Here is a 15478-nt window from a genome sequence, read left to right as displayed (position 1 = left end):
AAACCTTATCTTTTAAAGTACTGTAACATGGCAAGGAGCACATTGTTTCAAATTTCAATCAACCTATCATTGTTGGATAGGACCCATCTTTAAATTATATTGTCCATTAGATCAATTCAGCCATGAATGAATCTAAAGTGTAAACAAAGCAAAAAGCTGTCTATAGCAGCCATGTGTTGTACTTCACCTTTCATAGGTGGCTTTATAGATCCCCCCCCCCCCCTCTCCCTCTCTCCCTCTCTCCCTCTCTCCCTCTCTCCCTATTCTTTTATGAACTTTTCGAAGGAACAAAATCTATTTGATCTTTGTGGTCCGTGTGTTGCTTTTTTTTAAAAGTAGACTCATACTGTGCCCCCCAAGGCCCCAATGAATCAATAGGTTCCAACCATATATTCCTTTATTTGTCTCATAAGAATACAAAAACCATCTCTGCAATGGGACATGTAGGGATTACACTTATGGTTTATTTCATGAAATACCCTTCTGATGCTCTTTTCTTTGATGTGATTGGCAGTGAGCTTGCTTGCTTAAGTAGCCAAAAATCAATGCAACTCATCCATCTAAATGATATGGAGTCCTAGTCCATCCCCATCACATATTGCACTTATTTAATGATTGCTGATAAATAATAGTTCTTTTCAGTGCTCAAATAATTTATCTTTTTTGCCACTTGTATCTGGCATTCCAAAAAGAATTTGCCACATAGAATGAAAACATGACATGGCAAAACATATGGACCCATATTAGATTGGGATAATCCCCTTTTTTGGTTGAACAGAATGGATTGCTTCTTTCTCTTTAGTCTTTTCCTATTGTTGATTAAATTTGACTTGCTTTACAATGAAAGGGATATGTTAACAGTGAGCTCCACTACCTACATAGTCCCATGAAATTGTGAAACATTCCATTGGGAATTTCATGTCAAGAAGAGAACCTTCATGATTATACGAGGTGGTGGACAATATGTGACTTGTGTGGTATCTTTAATTTACCTCATCTTTTCATTGCATGATTTATTTTCTATGCTTTGGGTCCTCTACATCTTTAATCGGATTCGAGGGATGCTTTAAAAAATTTTTGTAGGGAAAATGATGTCCACATTGCGAATTCTACACCTTTTAACATTCTCTCCTCATATATGACACTACAAGAAATTAGCTCATCCGCCGCCACTGATGATTTAGAAAAAAAAAAAAAAAACTCATTTAAACCATGGTTTTTTTTTTTAATTGCTAATCTGCCTCAGATTATGTCACAGAAATTTAATCTGGTAAATTTTTACCTTTCAATTTGTTTTTATTTTTAATACAAATGATTTTTAGCGGAAAGAAAAGAAAAAGTTAGTTACCATCTGGTTTCTCTTTGATGATTGATTTTGTCTCTCCCCATTTTTTAGTGTATCATCAGTTTGTCTTTGTTGTTTGTTTCTATTTATATTGAGACAATAATAAAATACCATCAGAATTGCTCCACCCTAGTGTCATTGAAACGCAGATTTCTTGTAGTGTGAATAGTGAGGTATTTCCTCTCTCATGCGCCCATTGATTTGTTGTGAGATCATTTCGGGTGGTAAATGTCTAAATCCCTTCTCTTTATTTTTAATAGTGAAAGTGTTGAGAATTCTTTGAACCCAGATGTATGATCAGATTATTAGATTTGTCTGCCCAGTTTGGAGGATTTGGAGAAGGACCAATGAGGAGAGAGAAAGAAACACAAAATCTTCACTGACACTCTCCAGCACCTCTCCCCCACCTATTAAATCAAAATCTTATCGACAATTATTTAAATAATTATCACGTGTCCAAACGATGATCCAACACTAAGGAGAGAAGCCGAATTCTGACAGAAATATCATTTTTTGCATTTAAACAAAAAGAAAAAAAGATGCTTATGTAAGAAGGTTGAGAAGACTTGACTGAATGACTGCATACTATCTGTACGTTGTGGCACAAACTTGGAGGGGACTAGGATCCGAAGCTCTCAATAAGATTCATATTGGACACCCAAACCCGTCTGCTACATTAGCACATAGTCCAAGGGCCATGCATGTGGGAGCGCTTCATGGGTAATATCATGCCCATTAAATCCTTAATCATAAATTGATTCTCCAGCTGGAGTCATAGGGTTTCTCTCTCTCTCTCTCTCTCTTTTAATTTTTTTTCCTTTCCTTCTATTTTTTAATTTTTTCTTATATTTTTCCACTGACATGGCCTTGAATTGGCCATGGGCGGCCAGTTTTGGGATGATTACCTCAAATTATTTTGAAGGAAAAGAATACCAGAAAATACGAAGGGAAGGCAAGCTCAGCTCTTTCACTTTTATGGGATGATTATGAGGGATCTAAGAGAGGCTAATTTCAATCTGAAAGATGCGGTCGGATCGGTTTCTAATCTTTTTTTTTTTTGTAGAAGATTGGGATTGCCAATCTTTCCGTGTAATGTATATAATGTATTGGAGATCTTCTAGTGAAAACTACATCTAAATTGCACAAAATTAAATGTTGACTGGTATGTAGAAATACAACTCTAAAATGATGCAGAAGATAATGGAAAAACAAGAACAAGCAATGCACACAAATTTAAGAGGTTCGGAAAGATTGCCTACGTCCTCGATGAAATGAGATCCTGCTTCACTATCAATGGAGAATAGGGTTACAACGCTCATCCTCACACCTCTCAGTATTACTTACATTACAGAGAAAGAAACCCTCGCTACAAATATATAGTGAAAAACTCTAATCTAAAAAGTACAAATTTGCCCTCAAATAAAAAATTCGAGCAGGGGGCTACACCAATACACTGCCGTCTTGCCTGTTGAGGCGCCTACACCAGTACTGCCCAGATTAAACTATGACGAAATACAAGACATCATACAGCAACAAGGTGTTTTTTAGAAATCCCAAGGAGAGCTTGATTTCCTCATTCAAGCAATTTCTTAGCGTAAGTCTAACTTTAAAGCAGAATTCCTTAACTTGATTGAAGGATAACTCAAACTTAGATTTGGGCGTGGAGTGTTTATGAATAGAATCAGATTCAGTACATGTGGTTACTTCAATGCAAGCTAGGATTATTCATTAGTTTGTGTTACAAGATTGGATAGCATTAATTCTATTTTGTGGAAAATCAGTCACTGTTTTAGGGAAGCTGATCCGATTGTTGATTTCTTGGCGAAGGATGCGGCAAAATCTGGCATTTCCTCAATTTAGTTGACATGCCCCTTCACATCAAATAGGAGTTAGCTGTTAACGCGCTTTCTAGGCCTAAATTTGTCTTTTTTAGATAGTGGGTGGGATCCCCCTACTAATGGCAATGTCGAAAGTGGGAATCTCTATTCTACTTTGTGGTTGTATTCATATGGGTATGTCCATCTTTAATCTCCGTATCTATTTTTACAATCCGATCTTTTAGAAAAAGAAAACTTTTGCTTACATAACAAGTCGTGAAACATCACATCAAATCAATAGGAGACCATAAATCTGAGTGTAAAAATAAATTAATTTGTTAACTTTACTAGCGAAACTCAAGTAAATTTCCAGTAATCCCTAATTGCTAAACCGAATCCCCATTTCATGTGATGACAAAATAAAAGTAGGATCGAGTTTTCCTTATGCCATATGGTGAAGGAAAATTCCTTGATGGCGGCTTTCTGATGGGTTACAGATGATATCTTGCGATGGTGGAGCATATATTCGTCTATTCGTAAATAAGAGATATTTTAGGATTCTAGAATGGTAGTTGAACTCTTTTCATGTAGTGAAGGAAAACTTTCTCGAGAAAAATATAAGAATGAACCCTCTATGCATATTCATTTGCTGATTCATAGCAAAAAAAAAACCCCTCTATGCATAAAGATGGATCGCCCATATGAGATGCCACCTTAGTGATTAAGTGGTTTTCTATGGCATTTTAATGGGCTTTTATATTTTTCCTTTTCTTTTCTTCTTCTTCTTCTTCTTCTTCTTCTTCTTCTTTTTATTTTTTATTTTTTATTTTTTATTTTTTTATCAATCCAAAAAATTGTCACCTATAAACCACAACCTCACCTCAATATCTCATACAGTCGTACATTCTTCCTACTCTCTCCTCGTTCAGCTGGACTAGGACCAGGAATGACCAATTTCCAATCAGATGTGCATGAATTTAGTTTAAGGTCCTATTACTAACATGTTAGTGGCATCCGAAATGTGATGGCTTATATACACAAGTGCTTCCATTTATAGATTATACATTCTCCCTTGGATACTCTCTTCTTTGTGGGGAAAGGGGGAGTTTTCAATGAAGAATATCAATCATGATTCACGTTTCAAACAAACAACACGAAATGGGGGAAAATATTGGATGGATTAAAATTGTTCCAGGTACACAAGAGATCCCTAAGACTACAAGAAAAAGTAGAATCATATGAGAAGGTCCACCTCTTTTATCCATACAAGAGGAAGAGGTGGCCTTAATTACATTGGAAAATAATTAGGGAATTGAGGTAATCAGCTAAACCCAGACTCCTCCTGCATTCTACCTAGCATTTGATGAACAGCTGTGGCGATTTCATCCACTGAAGTAAGTTGGCAGTCTTCTTCAACCTGTTCCAGTTTAATTTTAAAACAAAAATCCAAATTAATGATGGGTATTTTCATTTCTTGAAACATAATAACAAAAATCCAAATTAATGATGGGTATTTTCATTTCTTGAAACATAATAATGCAGAAGTGGACCTCGGCACAACTGTAAGGTTGTTCCATTGGTCACGGGTTTGAGTCAGAAAACGATTTCTTTGTGAAGCGGGAGTGAGGGTTTGAGTCAGAAAACGATTTCTTTGTGAAGCGGGAGTGAGACTGCATACATGAAGACCCTCTCAAGACCCCGCAGTGATGGACGCCTCGTGCACACTGGGTACACTTTTTTAATTTTCACTACTTAAAAAATAATAAAACAAAAGAAAAAGGAGTTCTTGAAATTCCACACTACTAAGGAAAGGGAAGAAAGTGATAACAAAGAGATTAGTGGAGTAATTAGTAAACTATAATAGTTGTTCACACTAACCTTCACACTGAAAGAGTAGAGGGCCATTTGATCAAGGGCTGTAACATTGAGGTGGAGCACTGTGAGTCGGAGAGCTTGGAAGCCTGTAACCATCTTCAAGAGCTGCTTGGGTCGTCTCCTTGAGAGCACTTTGAGGTTGGCATGGCTTTCCACCATGGTCACTTCAATGTCTGCAATGGCTGACCTATTCTCCGCCGCAGATTCATTTGAGGCTGCGATGTTGCTGCAGTGAACTGAGCTTGAGGAGTATTGAGGGAATGTGAAGAAATCTGCAAATGGGGAAGAGAAACTGGAGTCTGATCGGTGATTAATTCGCTTCTGAGCCTCTAGTGATTGTAGGAGTTGCTCCAGTTCCTTCACAAAATTAATGGCTCCTCCTATGATCGATGCTTGGTCTCCCTGTTCATCCAAATAAAATAAAAAATGTTATGAGTTCTTAAAAATGAGAATTAGGTATTGGACACTTTTTTTTTTTTTTTAAATATTACTTTTAAAGATGGGTTCTACCAAGTCCCTAACAAGAATTATCAGTACGACAAAAAAAGATCTAAAGATGGAGTGATAGAAAGAAGAACTCGAGGAACTGACCCTTTGAACGTAAGACGGCGGCATCAAAGACCGGAGTACGGCCAGATACTCATTCATCTGCTTCCGACGGTTACGTTCGACGGCAATGTGGGTCATCCTCTGGTTTTCCACTTCTTCCTTGTTCTTGGAACTCCTAGCGCGTCGTCTCTTACGCCGACTTGGGGTTGTCGCTGGAGTTTTCACAGGTGGAAAGCCACCGGCAAAGAACCCCCCACCATCACCGGTGCAAGCCTCAGGTGAGGAATTGGTTTCCCATTCCTTCATATTTTGCACCATGGAAGAAGAAGAAGAGTCCCAATTATTACCATATAGACCCTGCTGATCTATATTCTTGTCAAGAACCACCTCATGCCCAACTTTTTCTTCTTCTTCTGCTACACCAAAATCGTAGCCCCAACCTCCTCCTAAGGAATACAAGTCCTTGCAGCCATAACTAAACAGGTCTTGAGGGAAGACTACAGCTTCCAATGCCATTCTTTCTCTCTCTCTCTGTGTTTTATCGATTAGTGTTCTTTTTCACTCTCTCTCTCTCACACACACACGAAGACAAATATATAGAGACGTCTATGTGTTCCCTTAAATAGAATTAGGGGAAGAAGGGGAGTAGTCTTTTTCTAGCCCCACCCACATTAAGAAACCCAGCCTAAGCACAATCACAAAGCCCCAAACACCAACCTATATAGCTCATCAGCTGGCCCTTTGGTTTTGGTCCTTACTTCCTCGATGGAGAAGTCGAGACTTTAATCAAACCCCTCTACTGCGAATTGCACGTGCGATTCACAACCCAAGAGCGAGAGAGTGAGAGAGAGAGAGAGAGAGAGCGCATGTTTTTCCGTATAATGTGTCAAGTGAAGACAGAGTAAAAATAAGTTTTCTTAAGGGGTTTTGTTTGATTTGATAATAATGACTGTCCGACGTAAGACCCGAGAGAAAAGAAATAGGGAGAGAGAAGGGAAAAGGCTGACGAGTCAGAGATTCTGGTATAGATAAGGGCCTAGAGAGAGAGAGAGAGAGAGAGAATGTGTGTGAAGTGTCACCGTGTTCTAAGTAGAGACGAGCAGAAGGTAAGCAGCTTCGCTCACGTACTGGACATGTGCAGGGGAATCCTTGTGACCACGCAAACAGCGGCACTCTCTAATTGTGTGAAAATCATAAAGTTGTTGTTTTGGTATAGTGAGCATCGAGTGGTTAAGAATCCTTTAAGATGAATTTTTAGATGTTCTCGATCGTCTGATATTTATTGTATTTCATCACTCTCTAAAGAAGATGTGATCCCTCTGCAATAATCATCTATGAGGGTATGACTCCTCTCCTAAGCATCCATCGCCCAGGTTAGTCCATAGCTACCTGGGCGAGTGCCACGTGTCTAGATAGTGATCCAACGTTTTGAGAGAAGGCATGGAGAATAAGACGCTGACAAAGGCGTGGAAAACAAAGCGTGAAGAACCGATGGATCATCGTCTGGACATGCGACGCTCGCCCAAATAGTTATGAGCAAGACATGGGCGATGGGCGCTCAGGAGAGGAGCCGGATCCCATCTATGATAAAAACTAATTCCCAAATAAATAAATAAAAGACTAACTCTCTTTCCCAAGATGTGTGTCTTCTTATGTGTTCGAATCAATTTTTTTTCTTCTTAATCTATGAATATTCAATATTCAATTATATATCTCCTTTAACTAATTGAGTTCTCTTCTTTCCTCCCTTTCTCAGTTCTTCTTTTTCTAAAGGAATGACGTTTATTACACTAAAATAATTTTTTAGTTGTTTATTAAGAGTAAAATATGGTGTACTTAAACGTACGGATAATGTTAGTATAGTCTAACCCATTGATCCTAAAACATTAAACAAGGATAACCCAACTAGTACCCTTATGAATGTTATCATCTATCAAATAATATGGTTATTTATGTGATATGATAAAGATTAAAGTCTTTGAAAAGAATTAAACTTGGTTTATTTAATTCTAAAGAGTTCAACTTAGAATCTCAGTACAGTTCCTAATTGAAGCTTTTCTTTGCGAAAAGACATATTATACTTACATGGCAGCTATTATTGTTAATTATTTAATTGGTCCTTGCACAAGTTTCTAATCACGATACTCTACTTTTTTTTTTTTATAGAACCAGATACTCTACAAAGTGATCTATCATGCCAGCTACAAGTTATGACCTTATATATGTAACACTATAATTTGATATGACATGGAATATATTATTATTATTATTACTACTATTAGGGAAAAAGACAAACATGCTAGCAGGATACCCAGGTATCAGGTATGTTAGCAAGCATTGATTGTTGGATTAAAAGGGTCAAATCTACACTGTTGGATACTTGTTATCTTACCTAACCTATCTAGACCCGACGCTCTACCGTCACTCTTCTTCTCCCTCACTATCTCCGGCTTCCCCTCTCTCTTCAACTCCCAAATCTTCAATGTCCGATCCTCGTTCCATCAACGATGTTCTTATGGCCTCCGCTAGTGCTTCTCAAAAAAAAGTTCCCCCTCCTTCGCCCAAGAAACCCAAAACCCTAGAGTAAACCCCTCCTTCGGTCAAATCTGACGAGCAATTTACAAAACGGGAGGGCTTTACAGACATCAAATTCTCCACAGACTTTGTCAATAAAATTCTACAGTTCTGGAGCTGTTCAAGCAATTTTAGAACTTTAAAATGGAATTACAGAGTCCAAATGGTCAAAGGAGTCACAAACCGATGCTCCATAACTATGATATCCCATGAAAATTTATTGGTCTCAAGGAAGGATGGAACTGATGCCGTTCGGAATAATGGCTAAGAATATTTCGATGACCTGTGCTCAGGAGATTGGACATGATCCGGGGGGAGGAAGACCGCTAGATAGAGGGAGGCTACTTTGCATGACCAATTTCTGGAAGCCACAACCGAAGGCTGCATCGGAGCCGGCCTCTGATTTTGTCCCAAGAGGTAATAAGGATGACAACAGAAGAGAGAAGGGAAGACCAGAGGCAGTGAAGAAGACCTACTCTACAGTGGTGGGTTGGTCTCTGCAGGATGTGGAGAACTTGCCGGAGCCAATATACGCTAGATCACACACCAAGATAGTAATCCCGCAGGATGCGTATGAGGAGAGATTAGAAAAGTTCAAATTTGCCCTAATAGGTTGAGCCAATTTCAGGTTTCTGTCTTTGAATGATGTTCTGAAAGAGGCAAAGGAGGGATGGAATTTGAAGGGAAGGATTGCCTTGTCGCTGATGGGAAAGGGATTCATTCTTTTCCAGTTTGAATTAGAATTGGATATGGCTGCTATTTGGAGAAGAAAAATGATAAAAGTTAGAGGTCAGTTTATCCGCTTTCAATGATGGAAACTGGACTTTGATGTCCATGCGGTGAACAATCCAACCAAACTAGTGTGGATCCGATTTCCAGATTTCCTTTGGAATACTGGCATGAGAAGATATTATTGACAATGGCCAAGGGGGTGGGAAGACCAGTGGCGCTGAATAGACGCACCAAATTAACGACGATAGGTAATTTTGCACGTGTTCAGGTAGAGATTGTGATTGGGGCCAAAAGGGTGGAGGAGATTCAAGTAGAAGGAAGCAACCAGGATCGGGAGAGGTTTTTTGGTTTAAACAAATGGTTGTTTATGAAGATGGTTTGGCCAAATGCAGATTCTGCAAAAAAGTTGGTCATACGTTATTCCAATGTAGGGAGAAGCAGGAGGCTTACGCTCGTGGCATGGAGAACATGGATCGAAACAAAGGGGTGGCGGCCATGGAGAACGATGGTGGTGCTGGGCGGAGATCAAACACAGATGGTGGTGGATCGGATGATGGATTTCTTTCCAACTTGGAAAGAAATCATTCCCAATCAAGAATTCCCTCTATGGAAAATAATAACTTGCCTAAGGAAGGTATGCAGGGGCAGGGAGATATCTCAATTCTCCTTCCTCTTGAGAAGGCGCCTAGTATGGAAACATATTCTCAAAAGATTGGGAACCCCAACGACTTGGATGAGGTTGAGGTGGAGTCTTCAAATGAGCCTGAAATGGGGTAGCGAAAACATAACTTTTACAATGAAAGGGAGGATGGGATGCATAATATCCAGGGCACTGGAATAGGGTCGCAGAAAGGCAAACCTCTGGTTGATAATGTTCATACCCATCAGCAATACTTAAATGGGGCGATGATTGTCTATCATGAAGATGTGGCGGAGGTGGATAGAATATGTCATGAGATGGAAAAAAGACAACAGAAGGGGATGAATACCTTTCCTCATGAGCAGGCTTCCAAAAAGTCTGACAGATTGGCACTTTTAAAAAAGTGATTATGAAAATCATGTTTTGGAATATTAGAGGCATGAAGAAGAAGGCTGCTAGATTGGCCTTAGGAAATTTGGTGAGGATGCATTTGCCGAAGATAGTTTGTTTAGTTGAACCGATGCTAGAGGTTCAAAAATTCCCAAAGAGATTTTTTAATAAGCTAGGCTTTGATGCATACCTCATTCATAATGAGAGATCAGACAAGGTGCCAAACCTTTGGGTTGTTTAGAGAAGGGGCATGACTAAGCCGCATGGAATAACATTCTCAGACCAGCACATTTCAATGAGTGTTTGGTGGCAAAACACTCACTTTGCTTTGTCTTTTGTTCACGCCAATTGCTTTAGGGCTGATAGAAGAGAGTTGTGGACTAATTTAGTTGCTTCAAATCCTGGTCAGGGTACGCCCTGGTTGGTGGCTGGTGACTGGTGACTTTAATGCCACTTTGTTGGCCCCCGAAAAAGGAGGTCCTGGCACCTTCAATATGGGATCTGTTGCTGAGTTTGGAGCAATGATTGATGAGTGTTCTCTTATTCAAATCCCTTCGCAAGGTCGCAAGTTTACCTGGACAAATAATAGAAGAAACGGTAACGTTATGGCAAAGCTGGATAGAAATTTTGCACAGATGATTGGTTCTCTCAGTTTCAAGATTGTCATCAGAAGGTGCTCTCCATGGGAGCGTCTGATCACTCAGCGTTGATGGTAGCATCTGAGGCTTCAATAAATCCTTTAAACTGCCCATTTCGGTTCCAACGATCTTGGGCTAATCATGAAAATTTTAATAAAATTGTGCAAGATTCATGGGATGATTGGATTAGTGGATCGGCCCTCTATGTGTTTAGTCAGAAGATTAAAAGACTAAAAATTGCGATGAAGGAGTGAGCTAGAGAAACTTTTCCTAATGTGAATCTTGAAGAGGAGGAGGCGCTAAAGGGGCTTGAGGAGATCCAATAGGAAATAGAGGAGAATGGGATGAATGATCAGGTCTTCGCTCTCGACGTTGATGCAAAAACTAGATACCTCAAGGCACTGGAGGGATACGAAAAATTTTGGGCTGAAAAATCTCAGATTAAATGGAAATTATAGGGCGATAGAAGTTTAAAATTTTTCTATGTGGCGGTGAAGGTTAGAAGACTGAAAAATACAATAAGGAGCTTGAAAGCTGGAGATGAGCAGCTCATTACTAAGAAGATGCAACTGGAGGAGTTCGTGAAGAGTTATTATGAGAACTTTCTCAAGAGATCCCCTACTGTTGAGCACATGGATATGCTGGAATGCATTCCGTCTGTGTTGGCAGACATAGATAGATGGAGAATGGACTCACTGCCATCTAATGAGGAGATCAAAAGGGTGATTTGGGATCTCGATCCGGAGAGCTCTCCAGGTCCGGATGGATTTCCAGGTACGTTTTACAGAGCTTGTTGGGAGATTATCTCTGTTGACGTTTGTAATGCTATTAGGGGATTTTTCAGTAGATTGTTCACTATTTGATGGGAAAGTGGACAGGTTCATTGTAAATCACAAATGGAGGATCCCAGTGGTGAATTCTATTTTCATGAAAAATATTTTTCATGCTATCTTGCAGATTAAAATATGAACTTATATCTGCGAGATTCTGTATGTCTGGAGCCTTTCTTATGATGGAAACTTTAATCTGAGATTGGCTTGGGAGGAAATTAGAGAAAAGAAGCCAATAGCCCACTGGGCATCGTTAATTTGGTGTAAAAAGGTGCAACCTAGGGTCTCATCTCTGGCATGGAGGGTGACCCATGGAAAGTTTCCTACAGATGACTTGGTGAAGAATAAGGCAGTGCCCCTTGCTTCAAGATGTGTCCTATGTATAGTGAAAGAAGAAACGATCCATCATATATCTTTGACATGGTCATTTTCCAGGGAAATATGGAATTCTTTATGTGCTTGCTTTAACATCACTTGGTGCCCTCAAGGCTCTTTGTTGGAGCTCGCTCAGTGGTGGAAAACAAAGATTAAAATTGCAAGCTATAAGGAGGCTTGGTGCATGAGTTTTGGCATCGTTCTGGATCATCTCTGGAGGGAAAGAAATTCCAGAATTTATGAGGGTGTCGAGCGGATGGCCAAATACTTATCTCTCATGGTGATGGAAGATATTAGAAGGAATGAACCTAGGACGAAGGGAGAGGTTAACACTTGGGCAGATCTGATGTGTTGCAGAAGTCTAGGTCTATCTATTTAGCCTGCTAGTCGCAGAGGTAGCCTGGAGGTTTGTTGGTGCAAGCCCCCTGTTAATTGGATAAAATTGAACTTTGATGGGAGTACTCTGGGAAATCCCGGTTGGGCTGGAGCGAGAGGAATTTTTCGTAACCATCTTGGTACTGTCATGGGGTCATATAAAAAATTCATGGGTGTGACAGGCGTATTTGAAGTAGAGATAGAAGGTTTGATAGAGGGGCTGATGCGAGCAATGGCTATGGACATCCAATTCTTATGGGTGGATCAGATTCAAGTGCGATGGTTACTCTAATTCAGCAATGGAGGGTCCCATGGTTTGCTCTGCAAAGATGGATGTATCTTCAACAATACCTCAGAAGTGTAACATGGAAAATCACTCATATATAGATAGAAAGAAATGCGGTGGCTGATTTCTTGGCTAGAGACGCGGCAAAGAGCGGAGTCTCGGCTAATGATGTAATGTTCCCGACCAACATTGGGGATATTCTCTCTAGAGATGCTGAGGGAAGACCGAGCTTTAGATTTTTTTAACACCTTCCCTTCCTTCCTACTGATGGTGATGCAGCAGGTGGGAAGTTAGGGAAGGGGTGTGATTTTGTGTTTCCTTGATGCTGTTTGGATGTTTCTTTTTCCTTCTATTTTGATTTAATGATATAAATTTAGCGGAAAAAAAAAAACAAAGACCAAATGGTCCTGAGATATTTGACCAATTGTCAACAGGCACTGTTAATAAAATTGTAGGACTGCTCAGGAAATTTCAGGACATTCAAATGGAAATAGCAATTGAACCGAAATCCATTGCATATTGGAAAGATGGAGAACCTGTCCTGTTTTTGTTTCTTGCTCGCGCGTTTGATTTCATCGTTCAAGAGAAGGGTTGAATTGCCACCACAGAACTTTCTCCTTACCTAGACCCTCAATCATCTTTGCTCCAAGATCGTACACGGTCTCCATCTCCGTCGTCTTCAGGGTCAACTTGCCAGTCTTTGAAGCAGCACCAGAAATAGTGGGCCGATCAATCTGAATTTCAAAAACCTCTCCTTCGATGACCTCAGTCTCCTCCTTGATTTGGACCCTATAGCTTTGTGGAAAGCCTGCATTAGGGCTTTGATCTTCAACATCTCAAGGGAGAAGAGCTTGCTACCAGCTAACATTGCAAAAGTGGTTTCGGCCGAGGGACTTAACAAGAGCCCTATGCATCTAAAATGAAAGGGATCTCCAATCCAAAAATAAATAATAAGGATTTTAATCCTGCTACATCAACTGGGAGCTTCTTGGATTTACCATCTCAAAAGGCACGAATGAAAAAACAAATTGAAAATTAACAAACAAAAATGGGAAAATGGTGGAATTGGGGCAGCAATGGTGTTGCAAGAAGATGGTGAATTGGCGCAAAAGAGGGAGATCCCACCGGAGTTCACTTTCTCCAGCTGGGTCCGGTAAAAGGAATAGCTGTTTCGACGACTCAAAGAGAGAGAAGAGAGAGATTGAGGGAGAGGAAAGGTGTAGCAACAGTGGATTTAAAGTTTGTATATCTTCTTTCCATCCAACGGTTTAATTCAAGTTGATCAAATCCTATGGCTAATATCCTGCTAGCATGCCTATACCTCTCCCTTATTATTATTATAGAAAAGGTTGGTATGTTAATGGCATACTTAAATTTGTGTTTGGTAGCCAAGAGAGAGAAGAGAAGAAAAAAAATTACAATTTTTGTACTTTTTTTCTTGTTTAAGAAATTTTCTTTGTGTTTGGCATGTCCTCAATCAAGAGAAGATTCTTTTTTTGAATTTCAAAATTCACCTTGGAAATGGTAAAGTTTTCTTTTGCAACCCAAAAAAAATCTTGCCAAAAATACAAGAAAACATAAGAAATATAAAACCTTTTCTTTTCTTCTCTTTTCTTCTAATGATAGCCAAACACATAGACTTTTTTTTATTTTCTTACCAGTTCATTTCTTTTCTTTTCTTCTCTAGCCTACCAAACATAGCCTTTCTCTTGAAAAAATTTCCTATACCCCACCCATCCCAACTCTTCCATTGATTGAAACACTAGTTCCAGGAAATCTGGTGGCATATACAACCTCCTCCCTTATTATTACTATTATTATGGCAAAAATGTGTTACCATCAAGGGCATATCACGTGAACTAAACAGATAGCGAGCCTTTGTGTGAGGTAATAACCAGTCCAGGTGAACAGTTTAGACCCAACCTAGTCACCTATCCGGTTTGAAGTTTACCCAGGTCAGGAGCCAACCAGCTGACCTACTCCACTACATGAGCCTCATCAACCGAGCAGTTGGCCAAATACCAGCATGAGGAAAGCGGCACAAATGTCCCATCGTATGGTAATCCAAATAGCTAACAAGCTCAACGGCACTTAGTCTGTGACCAAACGGCAGGCCCAAGGCCTCACCAGCCAAGCAACAAGCAGCAAGTGCAGCCATCGTTCAAGGTAAGTAGTTAGGCAATTGAACCAATTGATCCAAGTTCCTTGGCAACCGGACCACTCGACCCAGGTCGCTCGGCGTAGGAGTCATAAGGGTTTCCTCATCCAAGATACGCGTTAGTAGGTTATCCAGGTTCCGACACGTGATTTATGAGCAAATAGCAAACGTGCCCCAAACTAGAAAGAATTCTCAAAGGGATATCGAATCTTCCCTAGAAAGAAAGATATCTTTCCCTATCCCCTGAGATATGTTTTGGACATGGAGTTCCCATAACTAGGATGTCTTTCACATTCATCTTCCTATTATAACTCTTATTATACTTAGACTTCTACCAGTATTTGGAAACTACCGAAGGGGACTCTGACTCGATGGCCGCCATCTTAGGCTATAAATACTGAGGTAAATCCCTTTTCCAATGAATCAAACTTTTTCCTTTCTTATTGAAATTATCTGTTTGTAGTGAGATCTGACTTAGGCATCAAAGAGTCCCCTGTCGAATCAGTCCGGTTCTCACTCTCTTGTATTTTCCTCTCTATGCAAATTCCACGATAGCCTAGGACGATTTCTTATCGCAACATTATTATTCTTGAATCTTGGTAAATGGTTTGCCCTTTTTACGCCAACTGGACCCCTCCGTCTTCCTAGAACGAGTTTGAAGGAAAAATGGGTCATAAATTTATCTAGCCAATTGGGAATTAGGAATTAGTAGTGGGTTTTCAAATAATTGTAAATAGTAATGACATTGAAACAAAAGAATCGACACCCAAATCCAAAATGGATTATGAAAGAGAATGTGTCTCAGCATGATTGGAACAACCCAAAGAAAGAGATTACAGAAGAAGAGGATGAGACACAAAAATCGCACTGGGTCGATGTCCATGCATCTAGAAT

At 39.8% G+C, this 15478-nt stretch overlaps 1 protein-coding gene across 1 annotated transcript; it reads right to left on the bottom strand.

Moving 5' to 3' along the window:
- Nucleotides 1-4321: 4321 nt before the first annotated feature.
- On the bottom strand, nt 4322-6252 carry LOC122070541 (transcription factor bHLH96-like). The gene is made up of 3 exons (XM_042634723.1): nt 5629-6252; nt 5041-5439; nt 4322-4579 (listed from the first exon to the last, which is right to left on the bottom strand). The coding sequence occupies exons 1-3, from the start codon at nt 6100-6102 to the stop codon at nt 4484-4486; spliced, it is 969 nt and encodes a 322-aa protein (XP_042490657.1). The 5' UTR covers nt 6103-6252; the 3' UTR covers nt 4322-4483.
- Nucleotides 6253-15478: the final 9226 nt, after the last annotated feature.

Source organism: Macadamia integrifolia, unplaced genomic scaffold, assembly GCF_013358625.1.
Source record: "Macadamia integrifolia cultivar HAES 741 unplaced genomic scaffold, SCU_Mint_v3 scaffold944, whole genome shotgun sequence".
NCBI classification, from domain to species: domain Eukaryota; kingdom Viridiplantae; phylum Streptophyta; class Magnoliopsida; order Proteales; family Proteaceae; genus Macadamia; species Macadamia integrifolia.
The sequence above is the reverse complement of the archived record's forward strand: the minus strand, read 5'-3'. Positions and strand labels throughout refer to the sequence as shown.